Consider the following 25,526-nt stretch of genomic DNA (forward strand, 5'->3'; position numbering starts at 1 on the left):
GCACAAGGTAAAACTTTAGCACAAGAATGCTGTTCATAGTACTGAAGGCCCTGCATCTGGTTTGAGTTATTTCTCTCCTCCCCACCAAACTGGGGTCCAGCCACTGGAGACTTCTGATGCAGAAGGATCTGAAAAGGCAAGATGGAGATCTTTTCCACCAGGCCGTACCTTCCTCTTCAGAGCCAGATTCGAAGCTGGAGTCCACCGCTCCAATCCTATCTGATGGAATGACTGGGCCCAAACTCCTCTCCAGCTCTTCAATCTCCCGCCTGATTTTCTCTCGTTCTGCCTCGAGTTCCATTGCTGAGGCGCCTGTAAACAAGTCAGAAAAGTCAAATAATAGAAAAGGAATAGGAATTGGAATAGAAGAGGAGAATAGAACACTGAATACAGAATAAACAGAATTCGGACAGAACATAGAATAGAATTAGAACAGAATGCAGGATGGGATGGGGTGGGAAGGGACAGAACAGAATAGAACTTTATCACTTTAAATGTACATTAATACATTGAATATATTGAAATGAAATTTTGAGAGCGTTCAGCTCTCAAAGGATAACCATAATATATACTCACATACCCACGATATATGACACAGAAAAGCATCACAGCCTAGTACGAATGTATACATATACATGGTGCGGAGGGAAAAGAACGGGGGAAAAGAATCCTGTGAATTTACAAGATGGATGGCCTAAGGAACAAAGCTGTTACAGAATCTAGTAGTCCTACTTTGAAACCTCCTCCCAGAGGGAGCAAAAGAAACAGTCCACTAAGTGGGCGTGTGGGGTCTCTAACAATGCTTGGAGCCCTAAGCACTTATAAGCAGCATTCTGAGTAACAGAAAGCGAACTTCCTATAAATCTTCTCCACTGTCCTCACCACTCTCTGTAGGGACTTTCTATTGCTGCCATTGAACCAGACAGAGTTTGTTAAAAACTCTGTAAAACATAGCCAGGACAGAAGGCGAAAGATGTGATCTCCTCATCCGATGCAGATGCTGCTCTGCAGCTTCTCTAAAGATAACATTTGAAGAGCCAAGTTCGAATTCTAAAAAAGGAGCCGCACTCATTTCTTTTATGCATTTCATTGATGATTAATTTTTTTTCACTGTCCAAAGGATTCTGGGAGGCTCCTCAGAGCAGCAGCCCGTGCTGTATTTTTACGACCGATTTTACACCCATTTGACTGCCCTTCGCAGGTGCTTCTGACACGAATAAGCGCCACAGGCAAAATAAAGCACCCTCCCAGCGTTTGGATGGGAAAGGGACCCTCGGGAAGGGCCCGAGAGGAGGAGCAGGAGGGAGGGGGCTTCTCCTTTTAAGGCGCCCTCCCTGCGAAAGCCGCCCCCCCCCTCCGTCCCCGGGTCAGCTGCGTTCACACGACACATTCGCGCTGCGGGGCTGGCTCCAGCCTATCCCAGCTGGCCCAATCATAAAACGCAGCTAATCCAGCCCTGGCTTCCCGCGGGCCTAGCTGCCGGCCGCCGCTCGCCCGGGCCGAAAGAAGCTGCGGCTGCCCCAGCCTAACCGACGACACGGATCTCACCTGCTCAAAGCCGCTACGGCCGGAGGAACGCTTAGGAACCCTCGGCCGGAAGCAGGGGGAACACAGCGGGTAACGGACCAGGAAGTGACGTCACGCACGGGTTTAATGAAACCGGAATTACAACCACCTCTTTCCCGTTTCAGGAAAGAAAGCTCCACCTACGTCGACTCTTGGGCCCAACGATCGCCTAGGCTCCGCCCGCCTGTCTATTCGTCAGCCAATGCGCTGCTCGGTTTCTTTTCCGGGAGTTGCCAATCTGTGGCCGCGGAGCATCATCCAATAGCGGCGCACGACGACAGGGAGAGAACACGTGATGTGTTGGGAGCAGCCAATCAGGAGGAAAAGAAACGGAAAGGGGTGGGTGGCTACGTGTGACGGTAGCCAATGAACGGAGAGGACGCAGCGCTTTCACAAGGAGCCCCCTCAGTCCGCGCGATCTCCCGCGGCATACGGGCGCGTTGCCTCGCGTGCTTTGGAAGATACCCAACTGTCACGTAGAGGCTCCCCGTTGAAGGGCAACCCTCCTCGGCCTCATTAGACGATGCGGAGCGAGCCGGCCTACCCCGCAGGGTTGTTAGGGAGAAAATAGGAGCGCTGCCTCTGAATGGAAGCAAACTAAACAAGCCATGGCTTGCTCAATCATGGCTTGTGGAGGGACTCAAGAGAACCATGGACAGGAAAATGGCTTCTGGGTGTGAGCTCACCCAAACCACCATTATCTAGGCTTGAAATCCTAATATTTTCATTAATGGGATTGAGGAAAGCCAGGGGAGGGATCCCAAAATGCTACTAGGATTTCAGAGTATTAAATAAATTAAACTTAACACTTTTCCTTGATGAACTTGGGACCAATTTTAATACATGGCTGAATCCTTCAAGTCAAGTTGTTCCTGAGAGTTAAATCCAGTCTTTCCGAAGTCAAAACACTACACAACTTCTCCACAATGAACCTTAACTGGCGCTGGATGCATTATTTTAATTAGTATCCTTTAAGAAAATTATTTCTTAAAGGATACCAATTAAAATAATGCATCCAGCTCCTTTACAAAATGTATTTCTTAAGGGATACTAATTAACATAATGCATCCAGCTTCTCTTAAAGGATACTAATTAAAATAATGTATCCAGCTCCGGTATCCTTTTAAGAAAATTGTTTCTTGAAAGACCTAATCCCAAGATTAATGGCTTTGGCACTTCTCAGCGGATGGCAATGAAAGCCTTGGTTTGTTCAATTCTTTTTTGTTCAGTTACTTTTTGTGACGAGGTAAAACAATTCTGCTTCAGCCACTCATACACTACCTTCAAAATGCTCCAATCATCCTAAAACAGCTTCTGTCCGTTAGCACCACTAAACCACTGCTAAGAACTAGAAAAGAGGTGCATTTTATACCAGCTGGATACCTGTGCTTCGCTACGAAACTATTTGATAGGACTTGATAAATTGATACTTAAAGCTTGAAAATTAATGTAGAATATATATAACTCTTTAGCATCAGAGGGTGTTACTATAAGGCAATTGGCAGTTGGAAAAGAGTTCAGGTGGGGAGGGGGAATAGAATGTCTTAAACTCCCAGTCATGCGCTGGCCACGGCCATATAAGGAAAGTGGCAGTTGGAAAAGAGTTCCATTCAGGTGGAGTAGAGGAGAGGAGAGGAGAATGTCTAACTCCTTAGCATTAATGCATGTTAATATGATACTGTATAAGAAATACTGATGGTCATTTCGAAAAATCCTTCCTTAGCAAGCACCTAGAAGCCATGAGGAACATCCGTGCAGAATTTCAAGTTTGTAGGCTTTACAGTTCTATATTTGTAGGCTTTACAGTTTGCAGATTTTGTGATGAGTGAGTGGTATTTGGCTTTTATATGTACAGATTTATGTGGCTGCCCATCTTACAAAAATGGGACTCTGAGCAGTATATAACAGAAAGCCAAACATATGAAAGCAGTCATCATAAGAAATAAAAGTATAAAAATATATTTATGTGCACTCCCAACACACAGGCAGCAAATGGAAACTTCAGCCCCCAAAAGAGTTCACATTGGTATCTAATTCTTCCATAATCAATCCTTAAAGAGGAGGCATTTGCTTACCAACCTGCTTTTCACCATGATTGGGAAAAAAAACCCCAAAACATAAAATATAAGCCAAACCAAGCTCCATACTTGCAGTTTCATTTTAATTTTTAAAAATAATACTATATAAAACCTGGAGAAACTAAAAAGCTTCAAAACTGTATATTCAGAATGTTAACTCTTGGATACCTTGCTATGCAAAAGCAATGAAAGGTTTTATTGCACCTGTACAACAGCTGGTTTTCAAAAAAATGTGATTTATATTAAGAAGACAGTTTTAATAATATATCTGCGTGTGCTCGAGGACTCTCTGACTGGCACCCATGTTAAATAAGAAATATATTCCTGATTAGACTTTTAAAACAATCTCTAAATGAGCAGCCAAACAGTGAAGTGTGAAAATATTTAGTTATTTTTGCACATCATGAAATATTTTCCGTTGATCAATCCAGGTGCAGTAACTAAGAGCTGCAACCTTCTTAACAAGTCTCAGAAGTTAAAGATCACAGCCACTGAAAAAAAAATCCAGCTTCCAATCTTAGTTTTCTCCAAGAATGAGAGGTAATAGATTCTCAGGGGGTCCCTTGTGATGGTATCTCAGATATTTTGTCTAGAGACCTCAGGAGGTCAGCCACAAGCTGCAGTTCTTCTGCACCAGAAGCCAGCTGCCTAGAAGGAACACAAGATTAACAGATGAACAGAGTTGGAAGGGACCTTGTAGGCCATCTAGTCCAACCCCCCGCCCAAGCAGGAGACCCTACGCCATTTCTGACATACTACCTGGTTCTAATAAACAGTTGAGGTCATTGGTCACTGAGATCATGGCAGTTTACTGCGCATGTCTGTACGTAACCTTTCCTCTCTTTCCACATCTGGTTCTGCTAATTAGGTGAGCTCATAGGTATTCAAGGTAACCAGCTACTGAGATCATGGCATTTTACTGCACATCTGTATGTAACATTTCCTCCATTCCTACACACGTTAGATTCCCTAGCTGTAAAGAGTGAACTTTTATGTTATTAGTGAAGTAATTCAAGCATTGCGCTGGGTAGCTACCACATTGAAGCCAAAGGGCAGAATTTAACCATGCTTATATTTGTTAGATGTGTTTTGAAGACACTAAAAAAGGAGAGAAAAAAAGAGCAGTAGGAATTAACATACCATTACCTGGGAAAGGCCCATCTGTCATAACAATTTGTTTAAGCTCCAGGACCATTTTTAAAAAGGAATCCATTGGAACAGAAAGGTTTATTTATTTATAGCTCAACTTTTATTATTCTTATAAACAACTCAACCTATCTAATTACTTCTTCTTACAACAACAAACCCCGTGAGGCGAGTTAGGGAGAGAAAGGGACTGGCCCAAGCTCACCCAACTGGCTTTTATGGCTAAAGTGGGATATACTACAAACCCTCAAATTGGCTAGTGGTATATGTACCACTCCCTGGGACGCAGTGGCTCAGTGGCTAAGACGCTGAGCTTGTCGATCAGAAAGGTCAGCAGTTTGTCAGTTCGAATCCCTAGCGCCGCATAACGGAGTGAGCTCCCGTGACTTGTCCCAGCTTCTGCCAACCTAGCAGTTCGAAAGCATGTAAAAACGCAAGTAGAAAAATAGGGACCCCCTTTGGTGGGAAGGAAACAGTGTTCCGTGCGCCTTTGGCATTTAGTCATGCCGGCCACATGACCACAGAGATATCCTCAGCTTTGAAAAGGAGATGAGCAATGCCACCTAGAGCTGGGAACAACTGGCACATATGTGTGAGGGGAACCTTTACCTTTATATGTACCACCAACTGTGGCTTGTTAAACAAAACTTTGCATCTTGTATGAATTCAGTGTTTTCGTCTGCTTCTCCTACCCAAGACTTACTTGATTGAGGATTTAGATCTCGTTATCACAGCGAGGAGATTCTGCAAGGCAACATCTGCATTTTGCTTGACCGTAGTCAGGTTTTCCAGATGGCCAGACTTTAAGGCTTTGTTCTCCGATTTGAAGCTTTCCACCTGAACCTTCATGTAAAAGCAAAGAAGCGTTTATTAGCCACGGACTTTACAAACATTACTTTTTCAGTCCCTGTAGTTTTCAAAGCGTGACACGAGCTAAGGGTGTTTCTGGCAGAACATTCAAGGCCCAGGGAAGACCTCCAAGTAGCTTTGCCTACGATCAGCTCACTTCCCTATATCTTTAATGCAAACTCTCCGTGTTGTCATGGGGACAGAATGAGTGGGGGTGCATTCCATGCATACTGTCTGCGGAGTCGGATCTGATTACAGTAGCTGGTTTGAGATGGGTGTATCTATTGGGTAACATGATTGATGACACAGACTGAGGGGAGGAAAGGAACAGGGGTTACGTTCAGAAACAGACAAACAGAGCAAAGATTTGGCTGCGAACAAATATTCCCTAATGAAGCCATCAATAAATGACTGGTTTTTGCATTAAAACATTGGCTTGATTATTATGAATCAGTTATGGCATCGCTGGTGCAGATTTTAGATCCCTAGCTGGCTTGGGAAGAAACAGGGCAGAGGGGAGCAGTTAGAGGTGTCTGTCTGTCTGTCCAGTTGTGCACCTGAACCTCAGAGGCTCTCTCTATTCAAGCCAGGACAATATGCTTCAGAGACTACTCACTCTGCACAATTTACAAAATCTACATTTACAAGCTCCGGTGCAGGTGGTTCTCAATTTACAACCAGTTTCTTAAGGACACTTCAAATTTACGACGGCCACAGAATAAGTAAAAAACCCTGGCCATTGTAAATGGTCACCTTCCCCACCCCCTTGCCCCATTACTGTAGGGCAGGTGCCTTGCAGCCCATCGACTTTACAACCAATTGCAGAGTCCCACAGTTGCCGTGTGAATGCAATTCATGTTTTTCTCCGGTATTCCAGCACAAAATGCCATTTGAACGAAGGGATTCACTGAATGACCACAGCGTTCACCAGAAGGCAGAGTTCGCTTAACAAGTGCCACCAAATATGTTAGAAAAACACTTCCAGTTACTTAGAAGGCTTGACTTACGACCAGATTCCCGGTTTCAAATTCATTTGTAAGTCAAGGACGAAATGCATTCTATCTCCCCTGGAAGTCTTTAAGAAGATGTTGGATAGCCATTTGTCTGAAACGGTATAGGGTTGCATGACTAGGCAGGGGGTTGGACTAGAAGACCTCCAAGGTCCCTTCCAACTCTACTATTGTATTGTATCCCCGAGCTCCTTCAGGATTTTTCTACCTGTCCCGTTGGCGTAAGGCCTATGTACCTGAAGGTGCATGTTATCCTGCTTCAGCTTAATGACACTGTTTTCTGCCTTCACGGCCCGTTTCTGGAACAAAAATCAGAGAAAGGTTTATTTGAACAGCTGTGGGCAAACACGATCCACAGGTTTTAGCACCGGGAGAGAAGGACCACCACACAGGTAAATAGAGGCACACAACGATCATCCCACCTATTAATTCTGGCGGCAGGATGAGAGAAGCGCCTTCAGAGCCCCAGAACGAGACGGGCTCAGCTACCACCGTACCCCGATACAGAGCCATTCACGGGAGAGGGCTGACTCCCACAGCGCCCCAGACCCACCGTCATTAACTGAAGATTCTCTTCCACCTGCTGCACCATGGCCTCCAGCTCACGAGCCTCCTTCTCCTCCTTCCGTTTGCTCCTCTCTAAAGTCCTTTCCAGATGCCTTATTCTGGTGGAGAGAAAGGAATGAGACCACCTTGAGCTCCAAGCCCCAACAGAGTCTCGTGAGTTCTGTCCTCGCTGCCTCCCAAGAGCATGAAATCAGCCAGGATGCCTTTTAAAGCAGGCTTGGTGTTTTAACACCAGATAAAGCTTTCTGAGATGTATAAAGGAATGTCAAATGAATGCTGAGAGTGTAAAAATAAGGGACTTTTTTTCATCGATGGTGGACATGTGAGAGAAATAGGATCAGATTTGAATTATTTGTGTAAAAAAGAATGAACCTAACAGATTCCATTTTGAGTGAGGTCTTGCAATACATATCCATTTCGCTTAGATGGAAAAATACTGGCTGGAAAAGTATCTCATGATTTGCTGAAATTATGACAATTTGGGTCACTCTGTCTTAGCCAAGAATAGCCCAGATGGGAATTAGGAAATGCCCTGGCTGGGGATGTGACGTAGGTGGGGATATGGCATTGGATTCGTTCAGGAAGCTTGGTAATTACCTTGTTATTGTCCAAATTGTGGACAATGAGGGGGGAATTTTATATAGTTTAAAATATTGTGCGTTCTTGACATGCATGTGAACGGGAAACTTTACAAGGAGGAACATAGAAGATCTGTTTTTGAGCTGTAGCTTAATTATTGCCAACTATTGTCAATATTGCCAACTATTGTTATTGATTACGCCAAGTACATTTATGTAGTTGTATTATGACGCACCTGGATGATACCCATAGGACTACAATTTGTCTATTTAAGTCTCACCTGTTGTACTGTTCAGTATTCTCACCTTTCCGAGAATCCACTTGTGCAAGTGTAAATAAATAGATGCTTTTTGTTGCTCATAGTCTCCTTGACCATTTTTTTAATATATAGAAAATATATCAAATAAGGGGGAGGTATGAATACAGTCTAATACAGAAAATCCTGAAAATGGACATAGAAATGAACCAGATTTTTATCGGACTAATGGAAAAAGAACTGGAGAAAAAAATCTACTCTGGAGTGTAAATCTACCACTTCCAGTTGGACAAGCCTTCATATATTTAGAATGCTATCAGTCCCTATGTTTATTTCTCAGGATTAAATGTACTTTCTCTCTTGATTCAGGCGGCTCAAGTCAGAGAACTAATCAATTAAAGGTTTATTTTTCTACTAATCTTAATTTTACACCCACCTTTCTGCCTGAGATTCAGAAACAGCTTGAATTTGGCTTAGTGTACTTCTTAAGTTGGAATTTTCTTCTTTCAGCTACGTAAAAAGAGGAAAAGATTCAGACGTTGAAGGATTTGGGAATTCTGGGAAGAGACAGTTCAAAAAGTGGATAGGCAGCTAGAAGATAGAAAATCAGCCCAAGGTCCCAACCAAGGAAATGACAAGTAGCCAAAGAGGCAAAGAAGTCTTGACCACAGAACTCTTGCCTTCAAGCTGGGATCCACAAGGAGATTTCTGTCCTTGCAAATGCCGAGTTTGTGTGTTTCTCACAAAGCACCTCGCAAACCCTGCAACGTTTCAAAGTCTGTGCGATGCTGCATTCCTATATTCCACACCACAACCAGAAAGGAAAACGGAAAAAAAAAAAAAAAAGCCAACCCAAAATTTCTCAGTCCATGAAGAACGCACCAAGTCACCAGCCTGCCCGTTCAGCCTCCTGAAAGGAATCGCAACGGAGCTTTGCAAGGATAGAATCCCAAGCTTTGTCCTAGGAAGGGAATGCCACCAAATGATTGAAAGCGAGATTTGATACGAAACAGGATGAGGCAAACCTTTGGAACAGAAAACAGGGATTCCCCTCATTTTGGACCTTGGAAGTTGGAAAAGAAATCCTGGGCATCCTCACAGGAGACAGCCATTTTTGCAGCATAGCTTTGAACAAAATACTGGCATGTTGTTTTTACTTCTTCTTCCCCCCCCCCCCCCCCCAGACAAACTGATGGGCCTCCGATCCAGAAAATTGGTAATGGTCAGCCAGGGAGCCCAATGGACACTTAAGACTTAATGTAATAGCAAAAAGAGAGAGAGAGAGAGAGTAGAAATACAGGAGAATCTCTATAGCTCAGAATTGACATGAGGGGCCCTTGGTGCTCTCGAAACTGGATTTTTATTTTTATTTTTTGCAGATGTTACATTAACCCAACTACATAATATCATCAGTGCTTATAACAGGGGTGTCCAAACTTGGCAACTTTAAGACTTGTGGACTTCAAGTTGGCTGGGGAATTCTGGGAGTTGAAGTCCACAAGTCTTAAAGTTGCCAAGTTTGGACACCCCTGGCTTATAAGGTATTCTGCAAGAATGCAATCAAGCTCAGAGAAGACCAAGGACTCCTCAGAAAAAAACAGTACTTAAGACAGCCCTTAGGCAGCAGAGCCTAGAAAGCAATGCTAACCATTTTCTTTTTGCGATTGTTACATTCGTGTTTTCTTTTCGTTTAATTGCTCCAATTATTTTACGTGCTTTGTTTAAGCTCTCTTCGTTTCTTCGTTTCTGTTGCAAGCCACCCAGAGCAGCCCAAATGCCAATAAATTAAATTAAATTGCTATTCAGAGTTGCGTTAGGGTGAAAGTGTTGGAAAGTGGGCAGACTTTCAGTTCAATCTCAGCCTTCGCTCACTGGGTCTCTCAGAGGGAATAAAGAACGGCCTTGAAGGACAGGGGGAAGAGTGATCAGTGATCAGATAAAAGAAACCCAAGTCCAGGGCAGAAGAGTAACTGGAGAAAAAGACTCAGACAAGGCCCTCCTTAGTACCACAGGAAGTGAGGAGGGGAAGCGCATTCCCGGCCTGCAAAATTCTGTTATTACAGCCATCCTAATAAAAAGTAATTTTAGGCCTATATGGCAAGGATGACTAACTTTTTGGCTGTTGTGTGCCGAAAGCAACATGCATGTGGCATGTGTGGCCATACCCATAATGCAATGACCGCATGACACCCCCCCATGTGCAACTCATCCTCCTACACATGTGCGTGTGATTCCCCCCCCCCCGCACTGCCACGCATGCATGCATGACCCGTTTTGGGCCTAGCAGTCCTCCCTGAAGCCTCCACCGGTGGTGGGTGCAGTTCATCTCCCCACGTTTCCCTTCTGTCCCCCCCCCTCCACACACGGACACGTGTCTCCTGCAAGCGCCCTGCTCCCCCCCACACGCGTGGCAGAGACCTGAAAACTAGCTGGCCGATGGGAGGCACGTACACATGCGGGGTGGAGCCAAGCTGGGCCGACGGCTGACGGGCCCACAAAGAGGTCTCTGTGTGCCACTTGTGCCACAGGTTCGCCATCCCGGTTTTGTGGCATTGACGTCTTAGTCTTTGGCCTACGCCAAAGGGCTGACATTATCTTTATACTAATCGCAACCTATCAGTTCAACCTATTTCGTAAAACTGTTGCTGTGGAGATGAAAAACGAAGGGGTGAAACCGAAGATGTTACCTCAGAAAGATGTTACCTCAGAAGAAAGGCGGGCTATGCATGCAGCCAACTTATATTTTCTAGGAATTTAGCCTTCTTGTCTGGGAGAAGCCAGCTTCCCCCACAGAGACGTCGACACTTACTTCTTGGTAACGCAGGTGCAGCAGTCGGCAGAAGCCATCTTCTGGGGATGTCGGATCACTCAGCGAGCTTTGGTCCCCTTTCCCAAGACAGCCACAGGAGACGTGGTCATTCCGTCCCAGCTGCTCTGGGGAGAAGGTCTGGAGGCCCGAGACGTTGCAGTAGAAAGAGTCTATTGGGCTGCTGCTGAGCGAGGCACTGGGGGCTCTGACCAAGTGGGCTTCTTCGACGGCCGAGGGCTGATAGGAGCCGCTCCAGTCGTCCTCTTCATCTTGCAGCAAGGAGTCCGAGGGAGTTGGGTCTTCAAAAAACGTCTCTCGCAAGTCCTTCTCCGACCCCAGCGACTCGGCCAAGTAGGAGCTCTCATCCAGCAGGAGGCAGGACCTCAAGGGCTCCTGCAAGCGAAGCAGAACGTTTGGGATTTTGAGCCTTTCACGCCTTTCCTACGCCGAGGCCAAAAGGGCCTTTCTGCACCACACTGTCTAACACACAGGGGGGTCGGTAACGTTAAACGCTCAAAGAGCCCACAAATCCCTTTTGACGCCTAAAATGAAGACAACGCTGCATACATCGTGTTTTGCCTTCATGCTACGAATTTTAAAAAAATCTCTGCAGTGTTTTCCATTTATGAAACCGACAAACTGCCGCAGAGGAAAGAAATTCTTATTCCTGCGTGCAACAAAAACTTTTTGAGCTCTGGGGGAAAAAAAGAGAGAGAAGATGCTGAGTTGAATGTTACTTTCAAATAAAACACTCGGTGTCTATGTGAGTCCTCCTCAGGTTTATGAAATAAAAAGCCAGACTTAAATTATCCCCCTGCAGCAAACATTCAACTTTTTGTTGTTTGCCAATTTCTCGCCACATATTAAGCATACTGGTTCACCAGTCACGTCAGCAGTGAAAGCAAATGAACCTGCCCATGTGCCATTAAACATTCTGTTTTCTTCTGAAAACTTTTCTTTTCTTTGCACTTATTCACGGTTGGTCTACTGGCGGTCGAAAAACTCAATAAATCACATGCCAGTGTGTCATACATTAGCGGTCGGGATGCATATTTTGAGCGACAGGGAGCCGCAGCAGAGGGATGAAAGAGCCAACATGCAGCTCCAGAGTCATGGGTTGCCAGCCCCTGATCTAGCGGAAGCTGTAGTTGCCATGGTGAGGGGGGGAAAAAAAGGGGGGGAGCTCATTCCATGCATACCTTCAGCTGGAGTCGGATCTCAGATTACTACAGCAGGCTTGTGAGGCGTGCATCTCGTTGGTGAATGTGATTTACGACACAGATGGAGGGGAGGGTTGAAACGGGGGTAAAGTTCAGCCATAATTAAAATGCGATCAGATCTTGACTGCAATGGGGTATTGCCGAAATGGTGTTCCTAATAAATGACTGGATTTCTTTTGAAACTTGGTTCGAGGCGCATGAATTAATTAGGGCATCTTTCAGAAACCTGACAGTAGCTTTCTATAAATCCCCTCAAGGGCGATAACAACTCATTTATTGACAGTAAGAAACTCCGCCAGAGCTCTTCGAAGAATGTGAGGGAAGCCAGGAGGCTGAAAAACGAAGGCTTTCTCCATTCATGGCCGCTTGTGCCACCTGAGCCAGTACAGGCAGTCCTCGACTTACGAACACAATTGAGCCCAGAATTTATGTCGCTAAGTGAGAAATTTGTTTTTCGCTGCATTTTATGACTTTTCTTGCCACATTTGTTAAGTGAATCACGGCACAACGGGGTTAAATTAGTAACATGGTTAAGTGGATCTGGTTTCCCCACTGACTTTGCTGGTCGCAAAAGAGGATCAGGTGGTAACGGGAGAGTGCAACCGTCATAAATACGACCCAGTTGTCAAGCATCCGAATGTAAGCCACGTGACCACGGAGCTGCTGCAATGGTCATAAGTGTGAAAAATGGTGATAAGTGTGAAAAATGGTCATAAGTCAGTACCATTGTAACTTTGAATGATCACTAAATGAACTGTTGTTAAGTCGAGGACTGGCTGTACAAGAAGGCACCTCTCTGTTCATTTCCCCTACGTTTCTCTTCTTTTAAGAGAGATTTCCAAATGTTTTTTTTGGCTGTCTGAAGTCAGTCCCCACCATTTTTGCAGCCTCACCAAGGGAGGAGAAGCAACCCTGTTAAAGAACTCCGTTAAAGCAAAGTTCAGCTACTACGGCATGGATGCCATCTATTTGTTCAATTTATATAGCTTCCCATCTCATATATATATATATATATATAATGTATTTGTGTTACAACCCCTGGTATGCCCAAATATGGGAGGAAGCTCACTACTCCCTCTTTCTGTCCTTCGGCTCATTACAGAAAACCATCCAGGCAGAAAACCATATTTTTATTTTTAATGTTGCCTTTTTATATTTGTGTTGTATTTGTGCTGATAAATAAATAAAGGGAGACTAGTATAGATCCATTTCAAGCTATTTAGCTCTCATCAGCTAGCCCAGGTTCGAATCCCAGTAACGGTATGGCTAGCTGATGAGAGCTAAATAGCTTGAAATGGATCTATACTAGTCTCCCTTTATTTATTTATCAGCACAAATACAACACACACACACACACACACACATTGTGTGTGTGTGTGTGTGTGTGTGTGTGTGTGTGCAGTCTGACCAAAAACAACACACGTCAAAATAATTACAACCGAACCCCCAAATTCAAACCACCGAAAGCAATTAGAAGCATGTATACAAAATAGCGCAATCAACACATTTCATATTTTGTAGATTCCTTGGGATTTTATGGCTTAGCCTCTTAGCCTCTTCTTCTAAAAAGGGGCTATGCGGGGCATCCAAACTGCCCTCCATGCCTCAACTCGAGAACTTGGGAAGTTTCATCAGATAATAAGTTTCATGTCAAGCTATTCCAATATCTTGGGGTTCTCTCAACTCCTTATGAAGAACCGCTTGAGCAGAGGGCTGGACTAGAAGACCTCCAAGGCCCCTTCCAGCTCTATTCTATTTGAAACTGCTTCTCAACGAAAGCACCTTAAGCAGCAGAGAAAATGGCTATTATTTATATCGCTGTTTTTTCTTTTAAAGATTCCTTGCCTGTCCTTCACCAGCAGCCACGGGCAGGCAATTAGGACCTGCCAATAATCTCCCTCTCGGAATCAATTTTGCATTGATTACTTCTGCATTGATCGATCAGTATTAAAAGAATTCCCTGCAGCTCCTCTTGCCCAAATTCACAACTGACTCTAAACCTCCAGCAAAATACTTCCTGCTTCTTTTTGCCCAGGCGAACTGCTTTGAGGCCAGCAGTGTCAGGAGGGGGGGGTTCTGGAAAGGGAAAAAGCCCAGTTTCCCCCCCTCTTTTCCTGCCCCCCCCCAAAAAACCCACCTCCCCCCTCACCTGGGGGCTGCCATTCTTGGTGCCCATATAGGACGTTGTGGCTGCCTTTTGCTCCTGACTTCTCACGAAGGCCTTGAAGGAAAAGGGGTTAGCTCCTTCGCCGAGGTTTCCAGGCGGCCCACCTGCGGCAGGTAAGAAAACAAGTGAGAAGGACAGGAAGACCCTCTAAATCCCACCCACCCACCCGCGAGGCAATTCGGCTTGCCAATGTCAGTCCTTAGAAGCCGAGGATGGGAACACCACCCCTTCTGCGAGCAAAAATACAAGTAAAAAATAAAACAGGCACATATTATCATATGTGCATTGTGCTTAAAGCAAGGGGAAAAAACCTGAGTAAAAATACATCAATGGCTAGAAAAGATGACAGGGAAGCATGTAGATTTCAAACCTGAATTATTTTTATTAGGTATAATATCAGGTAAACCTGGTAAGAAAAGTATGCAGGTCTTGACTGCAGTGAGGATTGTATCACTGGAAAAAACCAAGAAACACTTAAGAAAAAATTAAGAAAAATATCCGAGTGCGCAGACCGACATTAAGAACTAATCAGGAAGAAGATACAGAATATTATCAAACATGAAACCTATTTTATCAATGGTTAGGAAAAAAAGGGGTGGAAATTAAGAATGTAATCTGTATTGTTTGTTTGTGGTTTTGCAGCCCTTTGTTAGAAATTAAAATAGAAGCTGTACAACATGGGTAGTAACTGACTATACAGGAGTTTTATTATATTTTAATACAGGATCTTTTTTATCCTGTATAATCTAAATAAATGCATTTTTTTTCATTAAAAAGCTTCCATCCTTTTCTGTTCTAAACTTGCAAAACTATTCTGAAGGCAGAATACGTGCACAGGCCTGCAGAGTGCAAATCTGGAATGTGGTAAATGCTTTTACACGTTGTATTTTGCAAGGACTGTCTGTCACCATAACTTTATAGCCACTGGTTTTCTGAAGTCACAACATTTTGACACCAGCCTTGTCCCAAAGATCAGGAACTGCATCTTTTGCAAGGGGCAAGGCTGGGACCCCCACTGAGTGTGCGGGAGTCATCCCCGAGTCGGCAGAGGTTCAGTGGTTGCATAACTCACTAAGCTATCTTGCCAGTTTGGGCACTGGCTTGACTGAGCATAATTCAAAAATAAAAAAGCTGATGTTCATTTCATCCTTCTGGAGCTCTGTGATAGCGTTTAATCAAGCATCAATATTTTATCAATATATTAATCAAGCATAATATCAGTATTATGGCATTTCTTCAAGTAATGGCTCAAGGGTGCAGGATCAAGCTGTTCTCTAATGTTCCTACCCATTTTATCCAAGTGTTCAATTGATCTCTGAATCTCACGTTGTAGTAACTGTATCGGAACCTCTGGCCCCAATGAGAGAAGTCAGAGGAAGCCACAAAAAGAATGCAATCTGTATGGTTAAGCAAACTACATAGCCAGAAAACACTGTTCTGCACTAAGGATGCAATTAATAAAATAAGAAAACTAAAAAAAAAATTAAAATACAAGCAAAAGTACTTTGCACATGCTCAGAAGTACTTTCTTCCTCGGCTCCGTTGCAGGAAATGGGAATTGCACTCCCCCCTACACTCATTTACACACACTCTGTTGAACCACCACCAATCCCAGCCTGCGACCTCCCTGGGTGGGAACCATGGGGCCTGGAGTCCTCTCTTGAGAGACGGCGGTTCTCCTCCAGCCCAGGAACCATCATCCCCAGCCTGGCGAGGAAAGAGGCACAGCACCCCGAAGGCATTTCAACTCCTCCCCCCCCGCCCTGAAGAAGACACTCTGCACGTGCTCAGAGGCGAGGGCTAATAGGCCGTTCTTACCGGAAAGGCTTGCCCAGGGAGGCTCCCCGCTTTCCCCGGGGACGGCGCCCGGCGGGAGGGCGCTGTGCCCGGCCATGGGCCGCGGGAGACGGCAGAGCGTCTCCCACTCCTCCGCCTCTGGCCGCCAGAGGGGCGGGACTTCCGGGGGCGGGACTTCGGCGGAACCAGAGAGCTACTAAACAGGAAGAATCGCCTGCGGAGAACCTTGCCTTTCTCGGCCCAGAATGGCGCTCGCGGCCCAGGCTTCCAATCTGTCCGCATCTTGAATTTTGAGCCCGTTTTTGAAACCGCTGCTAGCGTCGTCCGCCGATTAGACGAGTTGGGCTTCTTCTAAGCCAGGGGTGTCCAAACTTGGGAACTTTTAAGACTTGTGGACTTCAACTCCCAGAATTCCCCAGCCAGCTGGCTGGGGAATTCTGGGAGTTGAAGTCCACAAGTCTTAAAGTTCCCAAGTTTGGACACTCCTGTTCTAAGCCCTCGTCTAAATTGCTTATGAAGGTTATGGAAGAGTGCTGGGCCGTGGGGTACCCCTTAAGGCAGGGGGCCTGCAACCTCGGCAACTTTAATGCTGGTGGACTTCAACTCCCAGAATTCCCCAGCCTCCTTTGCTGGAAGTAGGCAAGGAAATAGTAAGAGAATCCATCTTGAATATGTATAAAACAGGGGTGTCCAAACTTGGGAACTTTAAAACTTGTGGACTTCAACTCCCAGAATTCCCCAGCCAGCCATGGTATAAAACACTTGGCTCAGGAATTCTGGGAGTTGAAGTCCACTAGGCTTAAATTTGCCAAGGTTGGAGACCTCTGGCTTAGGGTACTCTACTGCCTACTTCCCTCCATATGGAAGTAATTCCCTGGCCCCTTTATGACCTCTGGACTTCAACTCCCAGAATTCCTGAGCCCGGTGTTTTGTAGATATTCAGGATGGATTCTCTTCCTGTTTCCTTGCCAATTTTGACTCCATGCTTGTTCAATCTCCCTCAGTGCTTCTTTTACCTGAAGTTCAAGAGCTGAGTCTTTACTGGCTGGATGCCCTTCCTGACACCAAGGCGGAGTTTGTTTCAGCAGATATATTCTCATTGTGCCCAGAGAGAAGAATATCTGCCTCTACATAGGATCGATCTGGCTGGAAACTTGGGAAACACAGTCCTTACTTCATCTTCTTTGGCTTACGTACAAATCTCTGCCTATATGGATTTTCTTCCATAGTTATATCTTCTATACCAGGGGTGTCCAAACTTGGGAACGTTAAGACTTGTGGACTTCAACTCCCAGAATTCCCCAGCCAGCTCTGCAGAGCTGGCTGGGGAATTCTGGGAGTTGAAGTCCACAAGTCTTAACGTTCCCAAGTTTGGACACCCCTGTTCTATACTCTCTATACCACGTTTCAGAATTCAGTCATGCATACATTACATTAAAGAATTAGAGATCTCCAATACAGATCGTCCTGGACATACAACTACAATTGGGTCCAGAATTTCCCTTGCTAAGGAAGGATGTTAAGTGAGTTGTGCCAAATTTAAGACCATTTTTGGTAAGGTTTGTTTGTTTATATAGCCGCCTCCTCGCTCACAGCTACTCTAGAGAGCTTACCAGCAGGTTGTAAAACAAATCACTGCGGTCATTAAGTGAATCCTGCTATTAAGCAACAATGAAGGTTAAATTAGCCCTAGATTCAGCCAAAGCACACTTGCTTCAATTAGGCACCGAGTGGGATGTCCATTTAAAGGCAATTTATTAGGCGATTAATTGCAAAAAAAAAAAGAAGAAGAAACCCCCCTTGAATGTACTTGGGTGAATATGAAAGGAAAACGGAACGACATTGCCATAGGTGTACAGTCCCAGCTACCCAATCAATGGAACTAGAGCAGTGATGGTTAACTTTTTTGGTGCAGAGTGCATGCAAATGCACGCATGCGTGCTCAAACCCCCAAAATGCAATGTGAGCGCCCCCCCGCGCATGAGCCCCACCCCCCTCACATGTTTCCTAGCGCCCCCCCCCCCATGCACTACAGCTCCCTTTGTTCCTAGCCAGGTTGAGATCCCTTATTTGGCAGCTATCTTCTTAATATCTTCTTTACTCAACCCTCTTATTGGAATTATCATCATGAATATTATTATTCTGTTCCTGAGTGTTTGTGCACTTGGGACAAATTCCTAGTGTGTCTATTGGAGAAGGAAATGGCAACCCAGTCCAGTATCTTTGCCATGAAAACCCCATGGACAATACTAAAAGGAAAAGATATGACTCTAGAAGAATACCTCTCAGGTCGGAAGGTGTCCAATATGCTACTGGGGAAGAGCATAGGGCTAGTACTAGTAGCGCCAGAAAGAGTGAAGCGGCGGGGCCAAAGCCGAAAGGATGCTCAGCTGTGGATGTACAGTAACTGGTGGTGTGAATGCAGAATTCCAGAGAATAGCTAGAAGAGATAGGAATGCCTTATTAAATGAATATTGCAAAGAAATAGAAGAAAACAATAGAATAGGGAGGACCAGAGACCTCATCAAGAAAATTGCAGATATGAAGGAAACATTTCATGCAAAGATGGGCATGATAAAGGACCAAAATGGCAGGGACCTAACAGAAGAGATTAAGAAGAGATGGCAAAATTACACAGAAGAACAAGAACAAGCTTAACATCCCCTGATAACCACCATGGGGTGGCCACTGACCTTGAGCCAGACATCCTACAATGTCAAGTCAAATTGGTCTAAGAAAATCTGAGCAACAACAAAGCTAGTGGAGGGGACAGTATTCCAGCTGAGCTATTCAAAATCTTTAAAAAGACGATGCCGTAGAAGTGCTACACCCAATTGGCCAGCAAATTTGGAAGACTCAACAGTGGCCACAGGATCGAAAAAGGTCAATTTACATTTCAATTACAAAGTAAGGCAATGCCAAAGAATGTTCAAACTATTGCCCCATTGCACTCATTTCACACGCTACTAAAGTTATGCTCAAAATCCTACCAGCTAGGCTCCAGCAGTATGTGGATCGAGAACTACCAGAAGTACAGGCAGGATTTCGAAGAGGCAGAGGAACTAGAGATCAAATTGCCAACACACGTTGGACCATGAAAGCTAGGGAGTTCCAAAAAAAAAACCTACTTCTTCATTGATTATGCTAAAGCCTTTGATTGTGTGGATCTCAACAAATTGTGGCAAATTCTTAAAGAGATGGGAGTACCAGACTAACCTATTGAGTAACCTATATGTGGGTCAGGAAGCAATAATGAGAATTGGACACGGAACCACTGATTGGTTCAAAATTGGGAAAGGAATCCAGCAAGGCTGTACACTGTCGCCCTGCCTATTTAACTTATATGCAGAGCACATCATGAGAGAGGCGGGGCTAGATGGATCAAAAGGTGGAATTAAGATTGCCGGGAGAAATGTCAACAACCTCAGATATGCAGATGATACCGCTCTAATGGAAGAAAGTGAAGAGGATCTAAAGAGCCTCTTGAAGCGGGTGAAGGAAAGTGCAAAAATTGGCTCGAAACTCAACATTAAGAAAACTAAGATCATGGCATCCAACCCTCTCAATTCCTGGCAAATAGATGGGGAAGAAATGGAGGTACTGATAGATTTTATTTTCCTGGGCTCCAAGATCACTGCCGATGGAGACTGCAGCCAAGAAATTAAAAGACACTTGCTCCTGGGGAGGAAAGCTAGACAGCAACCCTGCCAACAAAAGTGTGCATAGTCAAGGCTATGGTTTTCGCAGTGGCAATGTAAGGCTGTGAAAGTTGGACCATAAGAAAGACTGAGCGCCAAAGAATTGTGGCCTTTGAACTATAGGGCTGGAGAAGACTCCTGCATTGAGTCCCTTGGACTGCAAGGCAATCAAACCGGTCAGTCCCAGAGGAGATCAACCCTGACTGCTCTTTAGAAGGCCAGATCCTGAAGAGGAAACTCAAATCCCTTGGCCACCAAATGAGAAGGCAGGACTCATTGGAAGAGCCTAATGCCGGGAAAAATTGAGGGCAAATGAGGAAGGGGCCAACAAAGAATGAGGTAGCTGGATGGAGTCACCGAAACATGGTAGAGGACAGAAAGGCCTAAAGGAACGGTGTCCAGAGTCAAGACAGGTCACAATGGGTCCAACACAACTTCGTAACTAACAACTATTCACACTTGGCCAAATTGAATATGCAATTCAATTCAATTCCTGAGATACAACTGTGACTGAAGATATTCTCATACTCAGGCATGTTTATCATTTTTCTCCCACATGATTTGGTATCAATGGAGGCCTATATGCTCAGTATCTCTCTTTCAACACTCCAGGCATTTGTAGGGATTCTCTCCAGAGTGGATTATTTCATGCTTAACAAGCTTTCCCTTTTGACTGAAGCTCTTTTAACACTATAAGCATTTATAAGGTTTTTCCTCCTGTGTGGATTCTTAGGTGCCTTTGAAGGAGGTCCTTTGTTCTGAAGATTTGTTTCACAATCTGGGCATTGGTATTTCCTTTCTAGCGTCTAGATCTTTTGGGGACTTCCAGGTCTTCTACGCATTCACATGGTTTCTCTCAGCAATGGATCCTTTGATGTTTATAAAGGTTTCCCCTCAGATTGAAGCTCTTTCCACACTCCAGGCATTTGTGAAGTTTTTCTCCCAAGTGGATTCTTTGATGTTTATAAAGGTATTCCTTCAGAATGAATCTCTTTCCACACTCCAGACATTTGTATGGTTTCTCTCTGGAATGGATCCTTAGATGCCTATAAAGAGTTCCCATCAGAATGAATCTCTTTCCACACTCCAGACATTTGTAGGGTTTCTCTCCGGAATGGATCTCTTGATGTGTATAAAGGTGTCCCAACCGAATGAAGCTCTTTCCACATTCTAGGCATTTATGAGGTTTCTCTCCTGAGTGGATTCTTTGATGTACATAAAAGTTGCTCTTCTGACAGAAGCTCTTTCCACACTCCAGGCATTCATGAGGTTTTTCTCCTGTGTGGATTCTTCGGTGGCTTTGAAGTTGGTCCTTTCTCTTGAAGGATTTTTCACACTCCATGCATTTGTGAGGTTTTTCTTCTGAGTGGATGCTTAGATGTCTCTGAAGATGCCCATTAGTTTTGAAAGATTTTTCACATTCCAGGCACTGATATTTCCTTTCTCCTTTGTGGATTCTTATATGCCTTTGAAGAGAACCCTTTTTTTGGAAGGATTTTTCACATTCTGTGCAATTGTATATCTTTTCTCCTGAGTGGATTCTTTCATGTCTATCAAACTCGCTCCTATAATTGAAGCTCTTTCCACACTCCAGGCATTTAAATGGTTTCTCTAATGAGTGGAGTCTTAGATGCCTTTTAAGAAGGTCATTTCTCTTGAAGGATTTTTCACATTCTGGGCATTCATATTTCTTTTCTCCTGTGTGGATCCTTAGATGACGTTTAAGAATATCATTTCTCTTGAAGGATTTTCCACATTCCGGGCACTGATATTTCCTTTCTCCTGTGTGGATTCTTATATGCCTTTGAAGACCTCTGGTTTTTTTGAAGGACTTTTCACATTCTGTGCATTTGTATTCCTTTTCTCCTGAGTGGATTATTTCATGTCTATCACAGTCGCTCCTGTGATTGAAGCTCTTTCCACATTCCAGGCATTTATAAGGTTTTTCTCGTGTATGAATCACTTGATGCTTATCAAGACTTTCCCTTTGATTGAAGCTCTTTCCACATTTCAGGCATTTATAAGGTTTTTCTCCTGTGTGAATCATTTGATGTCGACGGAGGTTTGAAGGGTCATTAAAGCTCCTTCCACACTCCAGGCATTTGTAGGGTTTTTCTCCTGTGTGGATTCTTTGATGCTTATCAAGACTTTCCCTTTGATTGAAGCTCTTTCCACACTGCAAGCATTTAAACGGTTTCTCTCCTGAATGGACCCTTAGATGCCTTTGAAGATGGTCGATTCTTTTGAAGGATTTTTCACATTCCGGGCATTCGTATTTCTTTCCTCCCTCCTGGATCCTTTGGGGCCTCCAGGGTCTTCCGCAGGACCCTCTGCCCTCCAAGCCCGGCTGGTAGTCTCCCCCCGTTTCCTCCTCCCCGCATCGCCCTCAGCTTTGTGGACAAGGCATGGCTGCTGCGCGGGGCCCGCTCTCCTCCTTCTCCTCTCGGGGGGCGCCTCCTTCCTTCCCCCGCGGGTTCCAACGTCCTCCTGCAGGGGAAAGAGGCGGGGGCGATTCACGGCTGCGTCCCCTTCCATGCAGGTGAGGCCCGGGCCTCCGCCGCCGATTCCTACGGGCCTCCCTCCCAGCGTCCCCCCTCCTCCGCCAGACCAGGCTCTCCTTCCTCACAGGTCTCTTTTCTCCGGAGGAGCCTCCCAGAGTACTACTCACGGCGGCTCCTGCGCCCTACCTTCATCAGGCCGCATGCGCACTCGAAACGGAAAAGTCCTTCCGTCGCTTCTCTAAAGACGAAAGAGAGGGCCAGTTCGGCCTTCGTCCCCTTTTCTGCCAAGCTCCGCCTCTTCCTCTCCTGGCACCGCCCACTGAAGCTCTGCTCTCTTGGTCCGATTGCGGAAGTCGAGTAAGAAAGCGCTTTTCCTGCAAAAGGTCGCCGCATTAGCATCGGGACAGCTTCCAGGCCATCCCATTGGCGGGCGGGCTCCGCAGACCACGCCCCCTGCTCGACTCTGCAGCGGCTGCCTTCCTGCCTTTCCTCCACTCGCTTGGCTCCGCCCTTGCGCCGCTGGCTCCGCCCCTCCGCTCCCTCCCCACCGCCCGGCTTGGCGAAATTGGGGCGGGAGGCGATTGGGGGATTCCCAAAGGGGCTGCAATCAACGGGAACGGACGGAGGTTTCCCTCGCCGGCGTCAGCTTTCCTCTGCCTCCCCGGAGCTGCTCCTTACTCCCCCCACTTTTAAGCCTGCAGCAGCCCTGTGGGCGTCTCCGGGTGGCCCCCTTTCCTCCTGGCGAGAGAAGCGGGGTTGCAGCTGAGTCTCCCCCACCAGCACCCCCCCACTCCAGATGCTTCTGGCCACCTGGCATCAAGACCCTCTTCCTCTCCCCGCTGGAAGGAAGGGCGGGTGATGTCCCGATGGCTATTGCCAGCCTGGGGTAGGCAACAGGTGGCCTGAGATTTAGCTATTTAGCAGAATAAAGGTAAAAGTGTTTGAAGGGGACTGTAACAGGTAACCAATCCACATTATAGGCATTATTAGTGGGAAGGCAAGGGTGTGTGTGAGAGACTCACCTTGGAGTATAAAAATTGAGTGTAAAAGTGCAATGGGGCCTTGGAGGCTTTCAAAGCCAGGATCCTTCTATCTTGGTACCAAAATAAAAGTATATTCTGGTGTCACATCTTGTGTTTGGCGATCAATTTTTCTTTGACACTAAACGAAGGCCCAGATTTGGGGACAACACAAGGTCCCTTCCAGCTCTGTTCTCTTCCCTTCCATTCCCCATCCTATCCTTATCCTACCCTAATAATTAAAGAGTATCGGGGCGCAGGCAGAACCTTGGGGCACCCACTGCCTATTTCCCTCCAGGTGGAAGGGAAGTTCTATTAAGGCAGGGGTGGGGAGCTATGCCCCTTTTATGACCTGTGGACTTCAACTCCCAGAATTCCTGAGCCGGGTCTTCTGTAGATATTCAGGATGGATTCTTACTGTTTCCTTGCCTATTTTGATTTGCCCGCTTCTTCAATCTCCCTCAATGCTGCATTTACCTGACGTTCAAGCGCTGAGTCTTTACTGGCCGGATGCCCTTCTTGTCACCAATGCAGAGATGTATTCACATTGTTCCACAGAGAGAGGAATATCTGCCTCTACTTAGGATCGATCTCACAGCCTCCTGATTGTGAGACAGGAGCTCCACTTTTGGCCATGCACCGGCCCTTCCTTACTCTACATACCACGTTTCAGAATTCCGTCAGCGTACGCTAAAGATCACATTGTAGAATAGGGACAATGGTCGCAAGTGTGAGGACCAGGAATTTGGGCATAGAAGCCAGATGACCTAAACCAGCCACACACTGATCAGCCCAACTGATCTTACAGAGTCCTTGCGGGGAAATAAGGAAAAAATGTGTTGGATATATTTACCGCCTTGCAAAAATAATAAAAGTGGGATATAAATAAATAAAAGTGAGCAATGACCGGCAGATGGGGATGAGGCCATGGGACCCCAGGAGGACAGGAAAGCAGGCCCAATACCTTTGGGGACCGAGTGGGGCTGCCAGCAGTGCCCAGAGGGTCTCAGGGTGGGGGAGGGCTGTGGAAGGCCACATGTGGGCTGAGGAGATGCTGCAGTGGGGGCCCTATTTGAGCCTTTAGGTTATGTTATCTACCTTTTCAAACGGGACATCTGAGAATACGTGGACCACTGAGAGAATCCAATTGACAAGTTAAGAGTGTCAATTAACTGGGAATGGTTTTGCAGAGCACTAACATTCAGAAATTCTATATGTTATTTATTTTGTATGGTGTATTAGAAGACGGAATTAGTGCAAAAACAAAATGTGTATCAAAATGTGTATCAAAATATAAAGCACCAGAACAATTATTTTATAAACACGCAATATGAATGAATACTATTATGAATAAAATTACGTTGTGAGGGCCTAATGGAGTACCTCAACCTATGGCTGGATTCCTAGACCATTTAGCCTTTGGACAGAAGGACCCTCAAAATGTGATCATTCTGGCAGAGATCCCGGAACCTTCTGAGGGAGCAGTCCGTCAAAATATGTGAACTTTGCGGGTCTTTCCCAAGTCCCATTTCACATGATCAATTAGCTCCCATTTGTGTTTCCAATATTGGCACCTGGAGCAACCTTGCTTCTGTCCAGTTTGTCCGTAGAAGTTCAAAGCCAGAGGGCCATTGTACTGGGTCAGACACTACACTAAACAGACCTGAGTTAAAAATCGTCCATTCCGGGTACCATGCTTTCTCAATATCAAACTCTTCTCCAATTGCTGTCAAAGTGGGGTGTAGGGTAGACTAAACTTTTATGGTGCATCCCAAAAAACATGCCTTTATCATGGTTGTACATTGTGGCTACTCAGCCTCACAACAATCTCCCAGCAAGAAGCAGCAGCAGGAAAGCCAAAAATGCAGGTTATAATAATGAGAACGAGCTCTTTCACGCCTAGGGCAAGGGATGTCGTTCTGCAGCGTTTCGCTTCTTCAAGTCACGGTGGAGCTGTGGTCAGAATGCAGTACTGTGGGCTAATTCTGCTGATTGCCAGCAGTTCCACAGTTCAATTCTCATCGGTTCAGCCTTCCATCCATACGCGGTCAGCAAAATGAGGACCCAGATTGTTGAGAACACTATGCTGACTCTGTAAACTGCTTAGAGAGGGCTGTAAAGCGGCATATAAGTTTAAGTGCTATTGCTACCAAGGCGAAAGTTATTACCCGTGCATTTTGTAAAGCACACCCATGTGGTTCTGATCATTGATTGAGTAAATTGTTGATAGCATCACCTCGTGGGATGGAAGACATTGTGTTCCT

The 25,526-nt window shown here is 45.4% G+C and overlaps 2 protein-coding genes across 2 annotated transcripts in view; both read right to left on the reverse strand.

The window, feature by feature from the left end:
* Nucleotides 1-1,711, reverse strand: part of SNAPC4 (small nuclear RNA activating complex polypeptide 4) — a 36,130-nt gene extending 34,419 nt beyond the window's left edge. Inside the window, exons 1-2 of the mRNA XM_081967191.1 lie at nt 1,549-1,711; nt 169-312 (exon numbers count right to left, since the gene is read on the reverse strand). Of these exons, the coding sequence (XP_081823317.1) occupies nt 169-301 (133 nt within the window). The 5' untranslated portion in view covers nt 302-312; nt 1,549-1,711. The remainder of the gene's footprint in view (nt 1-168; nt 313-1,548) is intronic.
* A 1,999-nt stretch (nt 1,712-3,710) lies between these two features.
* ENTR1 (endosome associated trafficking regulator 1) lies at nt 3,711-16,221 on the reverse strand. Its single transcript, XM_081967379.1, has 8 exons — nt 16,066-16,221; nt 14,230-14,351; nt 10,861-11,253; nt 8,488-8,561; nt 7,203-7,314; nt 6,886-6,948; nt 5,494-5,633; nt 3,711-4,292 (listed from the first exon to the last, which is right to left on the reverse strand). Exons 1-8 carry the CDS (start codon nt 16,139-16,141, stop codon nt 4,196-4,198), a joined length of 1,077 nt encoding a protein of 358 aa, XP_081823505.1. The 5' UTR covers nt 16,142-16,221; the 3' UTR covers nt 3,711-4,195.
* Nucleotides 16,222-25,526: the final 9,305 nt, after the last annotated feature.

Source organism: Natrix helvetica (genome assembly GCF_964273705.1).
Source record: "Natrix helvetica genome assembly, chromosome: 15".
Classification (NCBI taxonomy): Eukaryota; Metazoa; Chordata; class Lepidosauria; order Squamata; family Natricidae; genus Natrix; species Natrix helvetica.